Source organism: Anomaloglossus baeobatrachus, chromosome 2 (assembly GCF_048569485.1).
Source record: "Anomaloglossus baeobatrachus isolate aAnoBae1 chromosome 2, aAnoBae1.hap1, whole genome shotgun sequence".
Classification (NCBI taxonomy): Eukaryota; Metazoa; Chordata; class Amphibia; order Anura; family Aromobatidae; genus Anomaloglossus; species Anomaloglossus baeobatrachus.
The window spans coordinates 549,956,890-549,978,235 of record NC_134354.1 but is presented as its reverse complement, the minus strand read 5'-3'; the positions used below and the strand labels follow the sequence as shown (position 1 = coordinate 549,978,235).

The 21,346-nt window shown below is 47.5% G+C and overlaps 1 protein-coding gene across 3 annotated transcripts; it reads left to right on the top strand.

The window, feature by feature from the left end:
- Positions 1–246: 246 nt before the first annotated feature.
- Positions 247–19,941, top strand: ABHD13 (abhydrolase domain containing 13). 3 transcript variants are annotated; one of them, XM_075334341.1, is made up of 3 exons: positions 247–334; positions 4,930–5,061; positions 16,808–19,941. In XM_075334341.1, exon 3 carries the CDS (start codon positions 16,831–16,833, stop codon positions 17,839–17,841), a length of 1,011 nt encoding a protein of 336 aa, XP_075190456.1. In that variant the 5' UTR covers positions 247–334; positions 4,930–5,061; positions 16,808–16,830; the 3' UTR covers positions 17,842–19,941. The 3 variants fall into 3 exon arrangements, with proteins under 3 accessions (XP_075190456.1, XP_075190457.1, XP_075190458.1); XM_075334342.1 differs by having other exon boundaries at positions 266–330; XM_075334343.1 differs by lacking the exon at positions 247–334 and adding an exon at positions 447–516.
- The last annotated feature ends 1,405 nt before the right edge of the window (positions 19,942–21,346 follow it).

The following is a 21,346-nucleotide window of genomic DNA, read 5'->3' as shown; positions in this document are numbered from 1 at the left end:
AACGACGTCATCGCCACGGTGTGCACAGCGCGCCATCTTTGAACGTACAGAGGCGCTCCTAGTCTAGAAAACGGTCGCTTTTCTCTTATGACATATTCACAGCGAACACCAAATAAAGATTATCGCTGCCCTATGCGCGCACACTACTTCTTATCAGCCACTGTTTTGGCACTGCAATCTTCCTGCCCTTAAGCAAGATGGCGGATGGGGGTGAGCACGTGACGCCTAACAGCATAACGTCTACGTGACGTTACTATCAGAAGCCCGGAAGTGGAGCGAGACAGAGTACGATGGGATGAAAGGCCGAGAGCAGCCTGCATCGTGTACATGGCATGTGAGGAGCCTGGGGGATGGGCTGATATGTGTGGGCTCGGGGGGCAACGGCAGAGTGTGCTCAGTGGGTGCTGTACACAGTGCAGCGTGCGTGGTATGGGCGGCCACAGATGGCACAGCCTCGGATAGGCTTTCTACTGTGTACAGATACAAGGGTTACTGGTTACATGTTACCTCCTCAGGGTGGGTACTGAGTGACTGATATGGGGCAGCAGTGCACATGCTCCGTCCGGTGGGGGCTGCTGAGGGCGCACGCTCCGTCCGGTGGGGGCTGCTGAGGGCGCACGCTCCGTCCGGTGGGGGCTGCTGAGGGCGCACGCTCCGTCCGGTGGGGGCTGCTGAGGGCGCACGCTCCGTCCGGTGGGGGCTGCTGAGGGCGCACGCTCCGTCCGGTGGGGGCTGCTGAGGGCGCACGCTCCGTCCGGTGGGGGCTGCTGAGGGCGCACGCTCCGTCCGGTGGGGGCTGCTGAGGGCGCACGCTCCGTCCGGTGGGGGCTGCTGAGGGCGCACGCTCCGTCCGGTGGGGGCTGCTGAGGGCGCACGCTCCGTCCGGTGGGGGCTGCTGAGGGCGCACGCTCCGTCCGGTGGGGGCTGCTGAGGGCGCACGCACCGTCCGGTGGGGGCTGCTGAGGGCGCACGCACCGTCCGGTGGGGGCTGCTGAGGGCGCACGCACCGTCCGGTGGGGGCTGCTGAGGGCGCACGCACCGTCCGGTGGGGGCTGCTGAGGGCGCACGCACCGTCCGGTGGGGGCTGCTGAGGGCGCACGCACCGTCCGGTGGGGGCTGCTGAGGGCGCACGCACCGTCCGGTGGGGGCTGCTGAGGGCGCACGCACCGTCCGGTGGGGGCTGCTGAGGGCGCACGCACCGTCCGGTGGGGGCTGCTGAGGGCGCACGCACCGTCCGGTGGGGGCTGCTGAGGGCGCCCTGTTTTTTTGCCCTGGAGCTGCTTTAAATCATACACTATAGGCTACACTTAATATCATGCAGTAAATAGTGGCTGGATGCCTCCTTGTACATAGTCATTTTTGAGAAATATTTTCCCTCTACGCCGTAATAAAACTGTTCCCATGTAACCACTAATGTCCATGAACAGGGCAAATTACGCCCCATTACACGTTATAGGGTTCATGAATATCTGTGATAATCCGACCTAGACGCTTGACTTGTTTACTAATTTATATTTTTGCTGGCAACAAGTATAACTGCCTTGTAATAGCATTCTGGGGTCATAGGCCCATCACCCTAGTGCAGGGATGTCGAACTCAAATACACAGAGTGAAAGTTAAAGGGACCAACCAAAAACCTATATAACAATGAAAAACAACCTCTACTCAAAATAATATGTATTGCAAAGTGTGCACAGTACAAACATTCCAAGCTGTACTATTGAAAAATGAGGTTTTTAGCAAAAACTGCAATTTTTTGAGCTACCCTGCCACGTCACGGCAAATCTCTTTGGGGCAGTCCTACACTAGTACTGTGTACACTTTGCAATACATATTATTTTGAGTAGAGGTTGTTTTTTCAAAGTTAAGGTGAACCTGTCACCAATTTTTCAGCCTAAAAGCTGTGGCCACCACCAGTAAGCTCTTATATACAGCATGCTAACATGCTGTATATAAGAGCCATGGCCGCTGTGTACAATGTAAAAAACAGTTTATAATATTTACCTAACGGTCGTGCTGCGGTGCATTTGAGTCAGATGGGTGTCTCCATTGTCCGGTGCTGGCGCCGCCTCTTTCGGCAATCTTTGTCGTCCTTCATCTGTAGCTGGGGTGCATGGCGCATCCCACGTCATCCACACTCGCTGGCATTGAGTTCCTGCACAGGGCAGATCAAAGTATTGTAGTGCGCCTGCGCGGGACCGGCGAGTGTGTATGACGTAGGATGCGTCATGCGCACAGGCTTCAGAAGGAGGACGAAGATGGACGAAAGAGGAGGCTCTGGCACCGGACAACGGAGACACCCATCTGACTCAAATCCACCGCAGCGACTGTTAGTTAAGTATTATTAAGGTCTTTTTTTTACATTTTACCCAGTGGCCTGGGCTCTTATATACAGCATGTTAGAATGCTGTATATAAGAGCCTACTGGTGGTAGCCGCAGCTTATAGGCCGAAAAACTGGTGACCGGTTCCCTTTAAAAACTTGGACAAAGTCGTGGGCCAACTTAGTCTCAGACCCCAGGCAGCCCTCCGTCCAGAATAGCGGGCCCCAGGCAGCCCTCCGTCCAGAATAGCGGGCCCCAGGCAGCCCTCCGTCCAGAATAGCGGGCCCCAGGCAGCCCTCCGTCCAGAATAGCGGGCCCCAGGCAGCCCTCCGTCCAGAATAGCGGGCCCCAGGCAGCCCTCCGTCCAGAATAGCGGGCCCCAGGCAGCCCTCCGTCCAGAATAGCGGGCCCCAGGCAGCCCTCCGTCCAGAATAGCGGGCCCCAGGCAAATAAAATCAGTCTGCGGGCCAGAGTTTGACATATATACTTTAGTGTGATACATTTGTGCCTGTAGTGTTCCTGTATAATCATGTGAATGTCTGGAATAATTAGTGTATAACGTATCAATGGGTTGGCCATTGTAGTTTTGCACTGGGAATATTTTAGGTCTTCTGTATACACAAAAGTATAATCTACCACTCGATTGTCACCACCTAAAAGAGATGGCCACCACCAGAATGGAGTTGAAAGTTACTGTCTCATAGTGAATGGTTCCTTCAGAGTTTTTCTCTGATTCTTGTGCTTTCAGGATTTAGACAGAAACCTCAACCCAAGTGCTCAGTGTAGAGTACAGCATAAATGTGAACTAGGCCTAATGAAAACAAAGGCTACCTATTTTATGCATGCCAGATTTTATCCGGAACAAGTCCTTTACATACCAGGGATATTCTGTGGCCTGCATTAGGAGATGCACCAGTGTAGATAGTTGGAACGCCTCTCCATGAAGATGAGTACACAATATGATTAACAATCTCACTGTATTGTTATCCCTTACGTCCAGCTTGCAGGACAGTGGTGATAGGCAACATCAGATGTCTTGAAATGCTCACTCTAAGCTTTAAGGCCCCTTTACACACTGCAACATCGCTAGCGATATCGGTGTAACGTCACCGGTTTTGTGACGTAATAGCGACCTCCCCAGCGACATTGCAGTGTGTGACACGCATCAGCGACCTGGCCTGCGCTGTGAGGTCACTGATCGCTACAAGTCGTTCAGGAACATTTTTTGGTCCTTTGTTTCCCGCTACGCAGCATGCATTGGTGTGTTTGACACCGTTACGACATCGTTAGCGACTTAGAACCCAGCCCGTACGCGTGCTATAGTGGTCCCTTTCCCGCCCCCTTACCTCCGATTGGTGGTCGCTGTTGCGTTCTGATTGGGCGTATTGTATTGTATAGAAGCTGTATTGATGCTGTATAGATAAACCAGGGTGGAGTCGCCGCACGGAGAACTCTACAAAGATCCGCTGACAAAGGATATACAAGTGCGACTTTTGCCAATCTTTCCAAGATCGGGGTCGCCAATAAGAATGCACTAGTGATCACCAATCAGAGCTGAGGGGGGCGTGTAAAAAGGACACCTAGGTGGCTTCAGCGCCAAACACCACGCCCCTAACATAGGTGTGAGTCGTCAAATAGCTGCTATGTGACACGTCTCCAACAACCAGCCAGGTCGTTCTGCAGGTTCGTATCGCTGCTGCGTCGTTGGCCAGATCTGCCTGTTTACAGCTCACCAGCGACTGTTTAGAGACTTTAGGGAGGTCGCTATTACGTCACAAAACTGGTGACGTTTCAGCGATATCGCTAGCGATGTTGCAGTGTGTAAGGGGGCCTTTAGTCACACAGGCTTGGCCCTTAGTTACAAAAGAATTGAATCGGTCATATTTAGTTTGTATAACAATACTCATGGCAAACTGTATCACATGTTCCCTTGGCTTCTAAAGCTGCCCATGCACATGAGGTACATGGCTTGAGCCCCTGAGCTCAGTGATTGGCTGCACTTTTTGTCGTGATGTCACCGCTGCACTAGCAAACTGATGCGGCCAGCGGTGGAGAGGCGGCGGAGGGTGAGAACGATTTGTCCTTGTTGTTTTAGAAGTAGACAAGCATTAAGGCACATTTTCTAATCATAGCCTCTATTCTTTCAGTTGTTACAGTTAGACAGGGTATTTGGAAGCTTGCATATCTAATAGAGATGAGAAAATTGATTTTCACAACTGACGTCGCTTTGCAAATTAGAAGAGCCGTTGGGTATTCCGGCATGTAGGAGGTAGTTTGCACGACTCCCATCCAGTAGCTGTGGGCCCTGAGAATTGACTTGCTTGCTTCTGATATTTTCGTCTAAACTGTGGTATTGATTAAATTCTTCATTCAGCTTTTAGGTTCTTTACAGTTAAAATAAACTAGCATTTAAAAGATTTTCTAAAACTTAATATTGAGGGCTATCTCTGCTCAATACAGTCCCAGAGAATCCTGATCTGCTCCTGGGGTTGGGGAATTACAGTAAAGCGGCTGGGTCTCCTATACTCCGGGACTGACTGCTAAATGTAGAAATTGGTGATGCTGGTGTTAGGAGTAAAACCCTGTCATTTCTGTTACTGAAACAGGTTCCAATAATCTGTGTTCCTGTGGATGCCGCATCTGAAACATACAGCACTACTGCTAGCTCTGGCACCTAAAGAGTCGTGTGACTGGCTTCTTGTCCTGCCTTTTCTTCCATAGTGACTCTTACACATCAGGTAAGCCCATTCCGAGGTTCCTCTATTTTTGAGAGGGAGACAAAACAATGTACAGAACTTTGCGACTTCTGATGCGCCACAGTCTCTTCAATCAGTTGACCATGGGGGTTTTTGTAAATCAGTCCCATGCCAATCTAATAGCTCATCAGTATTAACTCAATATATATGTATAGGCCCTCTCTCCCTATTAACACATCGGTATATCAGTACCCTGCCTGAAAGCGAAGGGTTTTCACCTTTGGGGGTTTTTCTGCCCCTGCTCCACCATGGCTTGCCTTAAATGGCCCTCAATATTCTCTGTGGACAGCTATATGACTACACTAATAATCCAATTATCATAAATATGTATATACATAAGGTGCGGTACTTTTCATAGATTCATAGTTTTTAAGGTTGAAGGGAGACTCTAAGTCCATCTAGTTCAACCCGTCGCCTAACATGTTGATCCAGAGGAAGGCAAAAAAACCCCAATGTGTCAAATAAGCTCCAATGGGGAAAAAAATTCCTTCCTGACACCACATACGGCAATCAGACTAGTTCCCTGGATCAACACCCTGTCATAAAATCTAATATACATAACTGGTAATATTATATTTTTCAAGAAAGGCATCCAGGCTCTGCTTAAATGTTAGTAGTGAATCACTCATTACAACATCATGCGGCAGAGAGTTCCATAGTCTCACTGCTTGTACAGTAAAGAATCCTCGTCTGTGATTATGATTAAACCTTCTTTCCTCAAGACGTAGCGGATGCCCCCGTGTTCCAGTCGCAGGCCAAGGTGTAAAAAGATCTTTGGAAAGGTCTCTGTACTGTCCCCTCATATGTTTATACATTGTGATTAGATCCCCCCTAAGCCTTCGTTTTTCCAAACTAAATAACCCCAAGTTTAATAACCTGTCTTGGTATTGCAGCCCACCCATTCCACTAATAATCTAGGTCGCTCTTCTATCTACCTGTAAGATTATGCTATTTATAACCTTCTATACTTTTGCTATCAAGAAAAGCATCCATTCCTCTCTTAAATTCATTCAGTGAGTTGGCCATCACCACTTCCCTAGGAAGAGAGTTCCAGAGCCTCACTGCTCTTACCGTGAAGAACCCTCTTCTATGCTGATGTAGGAATTTTCTTTCCTCCAATCGAAGAGAATGCCCCCTTGTTCCTGTCATAGTCCTTGGTACAAACAGATCATGGGAGAGATCTCTATATGGCCCTCTGATATATTTGTACATATTTATTAGGTCTCCCCTAAGTGTTCTCTTTTCTAGAGTAAATAGACCTAATTTTTGATAACCTTTCTGTGTATTGTAATGCACCCACTCCATTTATTATTTTAGTAGCCCGCCTCTGAACTCTTTCAAGTTCAGTAATGTCTTTCTTGAGCACCGGTGCCCAAAATTGCACACAATACTCCAAGTGTGGTCTGACGAGTGATTTGTACAGAGGGAGAATGATGTTTTCATCTCGTGCCCCCAGACCTCTTCTAATGCATCCCATCACCCTATTTGCTTTGGTGGCTGTTGCCTGACACTGGGCACTCCAGTTTTTAGGGAGATAAAGTCAGATACTATAGACTGATTAATAATTCCAACAGTATACTGATACAGACTATTTCTCCCTATTTAGATACCTGTAAATCTGTGCCCTACCTGACAGCAGAGGTAAAATCACCATTAAGTTTTTGTGGTGCCCCCGCTCCACAGAGGCTGGCCCTAAAAAGCCCTAGTACAGCCCTGCGGACATATTATAACTGACAGTATAATTATAAGTGGTAGGGCACTCATCGGGAGGTAGAATCACATATTTTAGACTGTTGACTTATTAAAAATTCTGCCTCAACTCGTTTCTCCCATTGGGTTTGTGACTAGGCTGATAAGATTGATGAAAGAACTGATGCACAGTGCTAGTATATAAAAAGAAAGTTATCAGATACAGTCCCATATAGTTATAAAGGTAATATACACAGATTATATCAAATTTTACACATTCAAGTAACCCACCTTGTGCTTCCCACCCTCAGGGTCCTGCTTCTAAAGGCCGCTTTACACGCTGCGACATCGTTGAAGCAATCTCGATGGGGTCACGGAATTTGTGACGCACATCCGGTCGCTTTTGCGATGCCGTTGCGTGTGACACCTATGAGCGATTTTGCATCATCGCAAAAACGTGCAAAATCGTTCATCGGTGACATGGGGTCCATTCTCGAATATCGTTGCTTCTACAGTAGCTATGTAGTTCCTCGTTCCTGCGGCAGCACACATCGCTCCGTGTGACACCGCAGGAACGAGGAACCTCTCCTTACCTGCATCCCGCCAGCAATGCGGAAGGAAGCAGGTGGGCTGGATGTTCTTCCCGCTCATCTCCGCCCCTCCGCTTCTATTGGGCGGTGGTTCAGTGACTTATAATTAACAACGACCAAGACAGTCACAGCAGACTTAGATAAAGTAAGAGGCAACAACTTCAGAAGCATAATAAAACAACAAGAAAAAAGAAGTCTTTGGATTTGCCTCATATTACATCATATCCCATGGCCCAGGAACCACCAACACCAAGGCACTTTGCACATAAAAAACTTTAATTGATTGGGTCAGGCATATAAATATTACATGGGATATAAAACATTATAGCGAGTAAAGAGGTTAAATGACACATGAGAGCGAGAAAGAAATCCCCATGTAGAGCTGCATGGATCTAATAAGGTAAACACAAAGGTATACTCCCAGCAGGGCCAGTGTAAGTGCCGTTTTACAATTTCATGGTAAAGACAAAATATTGCTTAGTAGGGAACCATAGGCACATAACCCAAGCACATAACCCGGCGGGGAATCCACCAATTGTAACACTCACATGCAGACTCACATGGGGAGCAGTCCCAATACGTATTTCGTGATGACTTCCTCAGGGGACCGCAGGAACGAGGAACCTCTCCTTACCTGCATCCCGCCCGCAATGCGGAAGGAAGCAGGTGGGCGGGATGTTCTTCCCGCTCATCTCCGCCCCTCCGCTTCTATTGGGCGGTGGTTCAGTGACGCTGCTGTGACGCTGAACGAACCGCCCCCTTAGAAAGGAGGCGGTTCGCCGGTCACAGCGACGTTGCAGGGCAGGTAAGTAGTGTGACGGGTCCGCGTGATGTTGTGCGCTACGGGCAGCGGTTTGACCATGTCGCACAACCGATGGGGGCGGGTACCCACGCTAGCGATATCGGTCACGATATCGTAGCGTGTAAAGTGGCCTTTACGATATGTTGGGTAAAGCGTTAAGTCCTACAGCGTGGGTAATCAAACAGTGCAGTAGCAGATGTCAGAGGAACCGAGGCTAATGACACAGCCCCTTTAAATAGCCTGCCTTTGGATTTAACTTCCATGTATATACGGTGTGCACATTCCCTAGCATTGACTATACCTGCATCAGTAAAATGGTCCCATGTATGCCGCGCAGTCTCTTATGATTATTTTGTGTTTTCTTTATCGTTCCTATGGGAGACCCAGACCATGGGTGTATGCTACTGCCCCCGGAGGACACACAAAGTTACTACACTCAAAAACGTGTAGCTCCTCCCTCCTAGCATATACACCCCCTGCCAGCCAGATCTAGCCAGTTTTTTGCTTTGTGTCGGAGGAATCACACACACACATGCATTCTCTGCATGTAACCTCATATGCCTGAACCGACACACTGTAACGGTTCTTATGTGGTGGATAGTGGCAAGATGCCTCAGCCGGGATTCTCCCCAGGCTGAACCTCTGTCTTGGGTATTCTAGCCATTCTAGACAGAGCCCCCACCTCTGCACGAGACTGCAGGCTGTTTTTTATTATCCACTGCAGGTAGTCTCGTACGGCTATACCGAGGTCATAACCATGGGAACTCATTAATGGTCCCTCCAGCTGCTCCCGGTTCGGTGGCTGACCCCCGTAGGAATCCTATTCCAGGGGTCGGCTGTCCCGGCATCTGCTGAGCATGCAGCCCCCTTCTCAAGGCGTTTTCTGCTTCGCTCAGCAAAGCTCACAAGGGACTCTCCTTCAGGGTCCCCTGTCCTCCCAGTCCCGCAGCTCCGATTACGAGCTGCCTCGCTGGACGAGGAGGATGTCTCTACCACGGGCTCAGACGATCCGTCCGTAGATGACGCAGATGCGAATGATTGGATTACGTCCATTATTCTTGTACTGGACCTCCATCCGCCTGATCAGGGAAGTGTTCCCCGCTGGCAGAAATGCATCAGTATGCCTTTAACATAACCAGGAGTGTGTTCTTTCACCACTCCAGTTTTCAGGCCGCTGCGTCCAAGCCCACAGCCTATCCTGCAGACCCCACAGCGGAGTTCTGCTGCCTGTCTCCCCCTCCCATCTGAGGTGGTCAAGGAGTGTACTCATCCGCCAAGGGTAGCCACTCCGTTGTCTAGACTTTCAGCCCGGATAGTTGTATCAGTGGCGGACGGCACCTCTATATGGATCCTACGGTACATTAATTTTGTACTGGACCTCAATCCGCCGGTGTTACCTTATCTAGGTGAACACAACGTGTGTTCCTTAACCTCTCCAGTTTTCAGGCCCCTGTGACCAGCCCAGGGTCCGCTCTGATCGCTTCCCATGAAGCGTGATTTTGAGGACTGGATTTCCCCTGTCCACCAACGGTGGTCAAGTAGTGGGCTCATTCACCTCAGGTGGCTCAGCCCGAGCCGTTATGTCAGTGCCTGGTGGCTCCTCACTTACGGTTCTGCGGTCCGCCCGGTTGTCCTTTGGGCCAAGTCGGTATGGGGACGGCAGGAGCTTTGTTCCCCTCAGCTTACAGCAGTGCGGTTTTTTTGTACCTTCTCTGCTTCTCTGGAGGAGATGCATCCTCTCACAGGGACTCTATGCCAAAACAGTTGCCTGAACTTACAGACTTCAGTTCTTTCATCCTATACCAGGTCTGCCATGCCGGACGCCGCACGGCGGTGATCTAGGCTACCTTCCTCGCTATCCGCAGGCTCCTGTGGCTTCGGATTTGGAAGGCAGATGCTTCTATGGAGGTTCCCTGCTGGCCTCCCACTTGGTGGGACCAGTTTCCTCGGAACCAACTGAGTGAAATTAAGGAAGCTCTTGGCGGGAAGTGTTCTTCCTTGCCACAAACCTAAACCAGGGAACCTGTCCAGGACAGGAATCAGTTGAGGTTTCGGTGTTTCCGTTCCTCCATCTGATCGTCCTCTAGCTCAGTCTAGGTCCATAGAACCAAATAGCTCAAAACTGCGTCTTCAGAAGGCCGCAGGACATGCTGTCACTGAGTCAGCTTCCTCCGAGCTATTTAGCCACGCCAACAACCTCCTTTGGTCGGTGGCAGGCTCTCTCCACTGGCGACGTAGGGTTCTAACACGTCTCCGTTCAGTCGGGGCGAGACTTTATCTCCCCTGGCTACAGGATGGACTTCTGTCCACCCGCCAAACTGTTTTTCTCTGTCATCTCCTCCCTGCTCCAAGGCCGCCGCCTTCTCATAGGCCGTGGCATTCCTGGCAGGCCAATGGAGTAATTGTACCGGTTCCCGTCTGGGAACGGTTCTGAGATTTTTGCTTAAATCTATTCCTAGTCCCCGAAGAGGGCGGTGCCTTCCGACCTGGATCTTTAGCTTTTCAAGCATAGCCAGGTGTGGCGTTTTCACATGAGTCTTGGTTTTGTTCCGTGTGTTTTTTTTTTTTTTTTTTTTTTTTTTTTTTTTTTCACCGGATCAATCAAGGCCCCAAGGAGATTCCCTAGCAACCATCGGCATCAGAGATGCCTATCGGCAGGAGTCAATCGCAGTTTCACACCAGCGTTGACTGCGTTTTGACAATCGGAGTGGTTCAATTCGTGGCTCTTCCCTTGGAGTTAGCCAAGGCCCCTCGAGTATCCTCATTGGGGCAGCTGTGATCAAGGTCCTGCCCTCCTAGGGTTTGGCAGCGATCTTTGGCCCTGGACGGCCTTCTTGTTGGGTTTTCATCCAGTGCTGACTTAGCAGAGTGCTTCGTTCACTCTCGCCACTTTGACCTATCGGGTGGCTTGTCTTTCTGTCCAAGTCCACTCTGACCTCGAACCAGAGGTTCTCAGGGCGTCAATGGAAGCGGTTCCTTGCCCAGCTTTTCCTGCGTCCTCTGAGACTGGATGTTTTCCGCTGTACAAGCGAACTCACTCCTCCCACGGGGTGGTGGCTTCGCCACTGACCAGGGGCTCTTTTCAGTGGTGGCTTCGGCCACTCTGTCTCAGGGGCGCTCCTTTTCTGGCCCGTTCCGGGTGATCCTCACCAGGATGCTAGCCTATCCGCCTTGGGAACAGTATATCTCCACCGTGGAGCGCAGGGCGCCTGGACTCTGTCCGAATCAGCCCTCTGGATCAATGTGCTGGAAATCAGGGCTGTATTTCTTGCCCTCTAAGCCTTCACCATCTGTGGTCGGCTAGGCACATTCGAGTCCAGTCGGACAACGTGACAGCGTTTTCCTACACCAGCTTCCAAGGCGGGACTCTCAGCCGCCTGGCAATCATGGCGGCTCGACATCCTTCAGCGGACAAGGGACTCCCAGTCCACCGTATCCGCGGTCCACATCCTAGATATGAAGACTACGAGGCAGGCTATTTCAGCTGTCCTTCCGTGGTCCACAATCCTCAGGTTTTGCGGTAGACACACTGGTTCCTGTTTGATCCCAGTTTTGTCTCTTTACGAATTTCACCCTCTGCCTCTTGTCCAGAGTCCTGCGCAAGATCGGTAAAGGGGGCCGTCGGATCATTCTCCAGACTGACCCAAGCAGGCTTCGTACGCTGACCTGCTCCTTCTGTCCGTTGGGTTGCCTTCGCATCTTCCGGACCGTTCAGACCTTTTCTCAAGAGGTCCGTTTTTTCTCAGAATGACGGCGTAGCTCTTGAGTCCTGGATCTTAGCGACTTCTGATATCCTTCCTGAAGTCATCTCCACTATGGCTCGAGCTCCAAAGTGTCCTTTGACCTTTTTTTGGCTTTGCCGACCCTCCTGTCCCTTCCACAGTCCGGTCCACAGCTAGGACTATCCCTCTTTAAGGGACAGCTCTCGGCTCTGTCAATATGTGCCAGCGGCGAATCGTCCGGCTGGCTCCGGTGCGCTCCTTTAAGGGCGCATCTCACATCATTCCGCCTTCCGGCGGCCTATGGAGACCTCGGACCTTAATCCGGTCCTCCCGGTTCCCGGAAACCCCCCTTTGCGCCATCTTCGGGAGGTTTCTTTGTTGTGTCTTTCACAGAAAATACTCTTTCTAGTGGCTATAATTTCCCGCCAGAGAGTTCTGGGCACTTCCTCGGAGTCTCCCCCTTCTTGGCCTTTTACATCAAGACAAGGTGGTCTCCGTCCGACTCCGGACTTTTTTCCCTGAGGTGGTTACTGCTTCCACCTTATCCGGGGCAATTTTCCTGCCTTCCCTTTGTCCGGCTCCTGTTCATCGTTTGAGAAAGCGTTGCATATCCTGGATCTGGTGCGGGCGCTCCGGATCTATGTGTCTTCCACCGCCGTTATTAGGCAGTGCACCTCTCTCTGGTGCTGACCGCTAGTCAGCGTAGCGGTCTCTCGGCATCTAAGCCGACCCTGGGTCGTTGGCTTAGGTCGGCCATTTCCGAGGCCCAACAAGTGTACTCAAGTGCCTTCCCCGCCGGGGATCAGAGCACATTTTGATCAGACCTGTCGGTGCCTTTTGGGCTTTCAGGCTCCAGGCTACGGCTCAGTAGGTCTGTCAGACTGCAGCTCGAATTAGTCTGCATACTTTTTTCGAAGCTCTATCCAAGGCATGCTTATGCTTTGGCAGACGCGGGCTTAGGCAGACGCATTTTTCAGGCGTCTGTCGCCCATTTGTGAAGTTAGGTTTTGCCTGCTTTTCAGTTGTCTGTTTATTCCCACCCATGGACTGCTTTGGAACGTCCCATGGTCTGGGTCTCCCATAGGAACGATAAAGAAAAAGAGAATTTTGTTTACTTACCGTAAATTCTTTTTCTTATAGTTCCGTCATGGGAGACCCAGCACCCTCCCTATTGCCTGTTGGCAGGTTTCTTGTTCCGGTGTCTTCACCGGCTGTTATTGTTGTGGACAGAGGTTCCGGTTATTCCGGTTTTTACTCTGTCTCTTCTTGTGGGTGGATGTCCTCCTTCAGCTTTTGCACCAAACTGGCTAGATCTGGCTGGCAGGGGGTGTATATGCTAGGAGGGAGGAGCTACACGTTTTTGAGTGTAGTAACTTTGTGTGTCCTCCGGGGGCAGTAGCATACACCCATGGTCTGGGTCTCCCATGACGGAACTATAAGAAAAAGAATTTACGGTAAGTAAACAAAATTCTCTTTATTTCAAAGGACGATGCTCCATTGTTATAATAAAATGCGTTCTACAGTGGAACACATAGTGCAGGTCCTTTTAGTATGTAACTTCCAGCCAGATGTGTCAACTCGGAGGAGTAGCGTTCTACTATAGAACGCAAGCCACTACATTATGGTAACGGAGGCTGCCTCCTCCTCAGATAGCTTACAGGTGCCAGCACCCGGTTAGTTGATCAATACAGAACAAGTGCCGCTGTTTTAACATGCGTTCCAGGGTGGAGTGCACAGCAAGGTCATAAAATGTGCAACTTCGGGTCGGCTACATTTATTCCCTCAGAAGCTGCAGGACAAAGCGTTCCACAGTAGAACGCAAATCAAAACCCTGTGCTATGGTAACAAAGAACGCCTTTTAATATAGCCAGCTCCTAAGTATAGACCCAGGTAGGGCAATTCATAGTACAGTGTATATCTATGAGTTCACAATAATTATGAATTTATTAAGTTATATCAAGAGTGTTTCTAGATATGTATATGTGAGTTCATTAACCCCTGAAGAGCTTGTGGAAAAGTTTAAAAAAATTAAAAAGTTCAAATCGCCCTCATTCGCCCCATTGAAAATTAAGCAAAGAAAATAAATATACACATATTTGAATCGCTGCATTCAGAAATGCCCGATCTATCAAAATATAAAATCAATTAACCTGATTGGTAAACGATGTAGCAGCAAAAGAATTCCACATGCCTAAATTACGGGTTTTTTTTTTTTTTTGGTCGTTGCAAATTTTGCGCAAAATGCAATAACAAGCGATCAAAATTTAGCATCTGCTCAAAACCGGCACCATTAAAAATGTCAGCTCGGGATGCAAAAAAGAAGCCATCACTGAGCCCAAGATCCCGAAAAATGAGAGCGCCACGGGACGTGGAAAATGGCGCAAAAAGTGTGCCACTTTTTTGGACAAACTACATAAATTTTTTTTCTAACTCCTTAGATAAAAGTAAATCTATACATGTTTGGATTCTACGAACTCATACCAACCTGAGGCATCACACCCACACATCAGCTTTACCATATAGTGAACACAGTGAATCAAATACCCGAAAAACAATCGTGCAATCACACTTTTTTTTGTTTTGCAATGTTTCTACACTTAGAATTTATTTTTACCATTTTCCTGTACACTATACTGTAAAACTCATGGTTTCATTTAAAAGTACAACTCGTCCCTCAAAGTAAGCCCTCATATAGCAAGATTGACAGCAAAATAAGTTACGACTCTTGGAAGAAGGGGAGCAAAAATCAAAAATGGAAACTTGCCCAGTAGTGAAGAGGTTAAAGAGGACCAACCACCAGGATTTTCATATAGAAACTAAAGACAGTGCTATACTGGCACCATCATGCTGATTCTATACATACCTTTAGTTGTGAGTTCGGATGTACACGGTATTTTTCGGATTATAAGACCCACTTTTCCTTCCAAAAATTTGGGAGGAAAATGAGGGGTGTGTCTTAAAATCCGAATGTAGCTTACCGGGGAGGGGGGGTGATGGAGATTGATCAATGGAAGCAGGACAATGCTGTGCGGCCGCCCGATGAGCCTCTGCGCGGCCGACGGTTCTGCTGTGTGCTGGTGCTCAAGATGTAAGTAGTAAGTTCTTCAAATAATGGCTCCCAGGGTCGGTGCGTGCGCTGATGGAGCTCTCAGCTCAAGCTCTAATCTGCCGACTCTGGCCGACATTTCTTTAAAGCCCGCACCGCCGACATCTTCAGAATGGCTAGTGCCCGCATCGAGCACCAGCACACGAGCGCCAGCCACCCCAGCACAGCTCCGCAGTGAGCATCTGGGTCTCCCCTCTGCACTGCTCGCAGCATTGATCTGCTCCACCACTGCCGCTGCCTCTTGTGACCCCCTGCTCCACCACCGCTGCTGCCTCCCTCTGGAAAGACACCACTGGACTATAAAACTGACCCCAGATTTTTAATTTTCTTTGTTTTTTTGTTTTATTGTTTTTCTTTTTTTTAGCTCTAAATTTGGGGTGCATCTTATAATCTGGTGCGTCTTATAAAACGAAAAATACGGTACTTTCTGAAATATAATCTAGTAAAGTTTGTGAAATGCACTGTTAATTGATGATAGGTGCAACAGAATATCTAATAGATGGGTCGGGTTTTGCTAGTTATTCCTGCCCCTGTCTGTCCTTCCTCCCCAATGCCTGTTATTTATGCTAATTACAGTATATCACAGATTTACTAAATCCCTCCACTAAGGCTGCTTTCACACATCCGGCTTGAGCTCTGCGGCTCAATCCGGCTGTGCAAGCTATGCAACAGATGCGGTGAAAACACCGCATCCTTTGCATAAGTTTTTCCCATGCGGCCCGTCCGGTTTTTGCCGCTTGCGGCATGCTACTGAGCATGCGCAGTGGCAAAAAACGCATGCGGCGGCCGAATGCGGTTATTGCCGCATCCGGCCGCCATAGGCATGCATTGAAAAATGCGCCGCATCAGCCGAATGCGGCGCAATGCGTTTTTTTTTGCCACACGAAAAAACGTGCCAGGCAACTTTCCATCCGGCTACCGCATCGGCTAAATCTGCCACATGCGGCAAAAAACGGATGGAACGCAAGGCCTTGTGGCACAATGCAGCACTAATTAAAGTCTATGCAGAAAAAACGCAACCGGCAGCAAAAAAAAACGGTTGCGATTTTCCTGCAAAGTGCCGGATTGTGCCGCATTGCAGAAACCGGAGGTGTGAAAGCAGCCTAATATGGTATCGGAGTTAGCACTTGCACGTAGCGCTTCTCTCCAGCGCCATCTTTGTGAAGACAATGTGACATCAGCTTATTTTTTTGTGGCCACAAAAAATATACACATCTGGTATCGCTGTTTTCAGAAATACCCGATCACAATATAAAATCAGTTTACCTAATCGGTACATGGTGTGGCGAGAAAAATAAAATTCCAAACTGCAAAATTACGTTTTTTGGTCACCGCAAAATGTTATTAAAATGCAATAACATGCGATCAAAACGTAGCATCCGCACAAAAATGGTATAATTAAAAACGCCAGCTCAAGATGCACAAAATAAGCAGTCACCAAGCCCCAGATCCTGAAAAATGAGAACAATACAAGTGTCAGAAAATGGCTTCAAAAGAGCAATTTTTTTTGGACAAACTCCTTATATAAAAGTAAAAGTATACGTGTTTGGTATCTTCAAACTTGTACCGACCTGAGGCATTGTACTGACACGTTAGTTTTACCATATAGTGAACACTGTAAATAAAAGACCCCAAAAACAATCATGCAATATATCCTCATAGCGGTAATAACTTCCCCATTTCTGTACACCATGATAATAATTATATCCAAACAGGTTACAGTTACACAATGTACTGTTCTTCATCACTATGGCTACTTGTATGACGTATGCGTATCTATGCCATTGTTTTGAATCTGTTCAATCTGTGTTTGTTCTAGGGCACAAACAGGAAAGATCAAGAATGGAAAAACACCTGAAGTTTTGGGCTTGTGCCGAGCGGTGGTTACTAACTTTAGGATCGTGGTCATGGGGACTATGTCGGATATGTCTTCTCCCGTTAATATTAACGTTTAATATGTATGGTGGTATTATTCTGCTGCTTCTAATATTTGTCTCCATAGCTGGAATACTATTTAAATTCCAGGACGTCCTGCTTTATTTTCCTGACCAGCCTTCTTCATCACGACTTTATGTCCCAATGCCTACTGGAATACCACACGAAAACATATTTGTTAAAACGAAGGATGGTGTACATCTCAACCTCATCCTCTTGAGATATACAGGTGATAACTCGAACTTTTCTCCAACCATTATTTATTTTCACGGTAATGCGGGAAACATTGGCCATAGGCTACCCAATGCATTGTTGATGCTGGTCAACCTAAAAGTGAACTTGCTGCTGGTTGATTATAGAGGTTATGGTAAAAGTGAAGGCGAGCCCAGTGAAGAAGGCCTGTATTTAGACTCTGAAGCCGTGCTTGATTACATCATGACCAGACCTGACATCGATAAGACAAAAATCATTCTCTTTGGCCGCTCTTTAGGAGGTGGCGTGGCCATTCATTTAGCATCTGAAAATGCACACAGAATATCAGCGCTAGTATTAGAAAATACTTTTCTTAGCATTCCTCACATGGCCAGCACCCTATTCTCCTTTCTTCCTATGAGGTATCTTCCTTTATGGTGCTACAAAAATAAGTTTTTGTCCTACAGAAAAATTTCTCAGTGCCGAATGCCTTCCTTATTCATTTCTGGGTTATCTGACCAGTTAATTCCTCCGTTTATGATGAAACAGCTGTATGAACTCTCACCGTCCCGGACTAAAAGACTAGCCATCTTCCCAGATGGGACACACAATGACACCTGGCAGTGCCAAGGTTACTTTGCTGCACTTGAACAATTCATAAAAGAACTGACCAGTAATCACTGTCCAGAAGAAAATGCAAAAACATCAAATGTGACGATAATATGAATGCCAACTTCTTCCCTTTGCACTGTTGTATTTTAGGTTTGTGAGACTTGATGAAAAGAATGTCATTTGTACTGTTTGTTTTCCGAACACCAGAAGGTAAAACTTGGAGACTGCATCCATAATGTAGCTGATACCTCAGCTTTTTTTTTCTATGAATTTCTGATAAACCACATTTCTCTATAGAGTTCAGTGCATGCACTGTTTTAACATATCCTTCACTTTGAATTGACTGCTGCGCTGGTTTTATATGGTAGCTTCGGCTTTATGGGGAATGACACAATCGTCTTTATTATGTTTTACATTCACGTTGTAAAGCCCAGTTCATGTCCACTGGTTCCAATGTAAGACTCAAAGGACAAATGCTGTGGTTCAACGCTGTCAGTGTACGGGACTCACCGCAGATCTCCCGATCTGTGATCAACAGCCTTGTAGGTATATATGAGAATGTCAAGAGACTTTCCACCAGTCCGTGCATCACAGGCCGTACCTAGACTGCGATACACCTATGTCTGAATGAGGCCAAAAGGGATAATCAGGATTAGGGTCTTTTTCTAGCAGCAGTATTGTTATCTATGGTCCATGTCTGGTATGGCTCTTTCTCATTACAGTGAATAGAGCTCCGCTGCAATTCCAGACACCACCCACTGAGAAGAGGGAAGTTGCTGCTTATAAAACAACTATATCTTCTATTCCTAGAAATTTAAAGGGGTGGTTCACCCATATTTTTTATTTTCTAGATCGATATTTTATTGAGAAACAATGTTTGTCTCAAATACCTTATGTTGGTAATAGTGCCTGTGAGAGGCGCTATTGCGGTCCGTGACCCCCGGCCTCCGTGACCTCGGGGATCCGGTCACATCACGCCAAGTTTCTGACGCCGCAGTGTCCGTGAGTGATGGCCTTTGGGCGGTGTTTCACCGCTCGTCACAGCCCATCAGCTCCCTCCTCCCTCACAGCGGAGCACTGCAAGCAGGAGACACGCTGAGCTGTGACAAGCAGTGAAACACCGCCCACAGCTCAGTGAGTCAGGAAGACTGCAGCTGGCAGCAGGGACGTGACGTGTCCGGAACTTGACGTGATGTCACCGGATCCCCGAGGTCACGGAACCCGGGGGTGACTGAGCGGGGAACAGCGCGCCGCAATAGCGCCTCTCACAGGCACTATTGCCAACATAAGGTATTTGAGAGAAACATTGTTTCTCAATATATCAATCTAGAAAATAAAAAATATGGGTGAACCACACTTTTAATAAAGGTCATTGGTAAGATGAAGCTACACTACATGCTAGACAATGGGATGGGCAATACAACCCTTTCGAGAGACTACTACCCCGGTTAAACTAGATCTACATAGGTGTATGCAGTATGGGTTAGGCCATCTAACGTACTGTACATAAACACATACTTTTCTTTTTGGATAAATGTCACAACCCATTACGTGTTCTTTACTGTACTGTGATGACCAGAGATTGGTTTCCAATATTGTGTGCAATTCATTCAGCAGTAATGTTATTATGCATGCTTGTATTATTTTCCTGTTTCTATCTTTTACCTTGGCAAGGCCCATCTGTGTATGGAAAGTGTTTACTTAGGGCAGGCCTAACCTCCATGTCCTTCATTAAGGTATAACTTCTCGTTTGAGACCAGTTTTTATGCCTCAGTTATTTCACAACATGCATTTTTTTGTTCCATCCATTGCAATAAATGGTCAAATAATGAAGCATAAGCAATAGTTACTTCTAATTATGGGTTGGGTTTGGTAATGTACATCGGTATATTTTCTGAATAATTTGAGTAAGGTTTTTCATACTCAGTAGTAAATGAACTCTAGTTGCCTTCCATTGCAGTATCCCAGCCAGTAATACATACATTGGATCTGCACTGAAAACCCAATGAGAAACGTTTCTAGTGCTGATAGCAGTAACCATGAAATCAAACAACGTTGCAATGAGTCCTTAGCGCGCTATCCATATCAGATCAGAGCTGAAGTGATTTTATGCTCACAATCAACTTGCAAGGGCTTCTATCTCAGTGTAAAAATGTTCACTTTGTACGAAAGCTATTTAAACACCAATTTTACTCATGTCAAGATGTACATACTTAGAATAAATTATTCATGTTTTCAACATGCTTGACAGATGAGTTCTTTGTGATGCTTTGTCTAGATTGGGATTTATAAACCTTGCTCATACCTTGAGCCGCTATGGCTTCTATTACAGATGAGGTAACCAAAAGGAAACTCATGAAGACTGTAAGTTTGGGATATTTGGCTTTTGGGTGAAATTTCAGGATGATCCTAAAATGCACTCTAACCTTTTTAGGTGAACTTGGTGACCTTCTCTAAACTCTTGAATGCACATGTTCAACTTTTAAGTACTTTTTGCCCATCTCGCTGTTCTCACCTATAAGGAGCTTAATGGCAAAATTCACAACAGGCGTTTGATCCATAAATCACCCATTACATTTTGGGTTTCAATTACAATTGATATTCATACAATTCTTCTTATGCTGTTCAAATTTTGACATCATAAAACCAAGAGGACACCTAACAACTGATAAATAGCACCTTGCCATTGCGAGGCTTCAAGCAGGATGTTCAGATGGAAGTGGCAACTGAGCTTAAGAGTGTTAGCAGGTTGCAACAGAGATGCAGAGAGACTGGAAGAGTTCCAGACAGAAATGGATGTCCTTTGGCCACATCCTACACTGATGATCGCTTCATTGTGAACAATGCCCTTCGGAGCTAGATGATGAAATCCACACAACTTCAGGCACATTTAAGAGAGGTGAGAGGCATGCAAGTGTCCCATCAGACCATTCAAAACTGTTTACATCTGCGTGCTAGAGGACCTGCAAGAGTACCTGACCATACCACTAGGTACAGGCGTCATCTTGCTGGACGAGGGAGCAGTGGGCCACAGTCCTGTTCACTGATGAAAGTCTATTCATGCTGAGCAGAAATAATGGCCACCAATGATGATAGAGACATTAAGCAGGGTGCTATGCATCAGCCAATGTTGTCACTAGATGAACCTTTGGTGGTGTTACAGTGTGGGCAGGTGTGACTAATCAATACCGAACTGCCCTACACTTTGATACTGCGACAAGCCCCTACTTCTTGAATAATCACATTAATCCAGACATTGTGCCTCTGCATGAAAAACACCTGCCTAAATTAATCAGGGATGACAATGCTCCAGCTCACCAAGGTTGCATCATTCTTGAATGGCTGCTGGAGACTGAGGTACCTCAAAAGGAATGGCCTGCACTTTCGCCAGTCCTGAATCCCATAGAAAATCTATGGGATCAGCTGAGTGACCGTGTAGATCAGGGTTCCCCAACTCCAGTCCTCGAGGGCCGCCAACAGTGCATGTTTTCAGGATTGCCTTAGCATTGCATGGGTGTTGGAATCATCAACTGTGCAGGTGATTAAATTATCACCTGTGCAATACTAAGGAAATCCTGAAAACATGCACTGTTGGCGGCCCTCGAGGACTGGAGTTGGG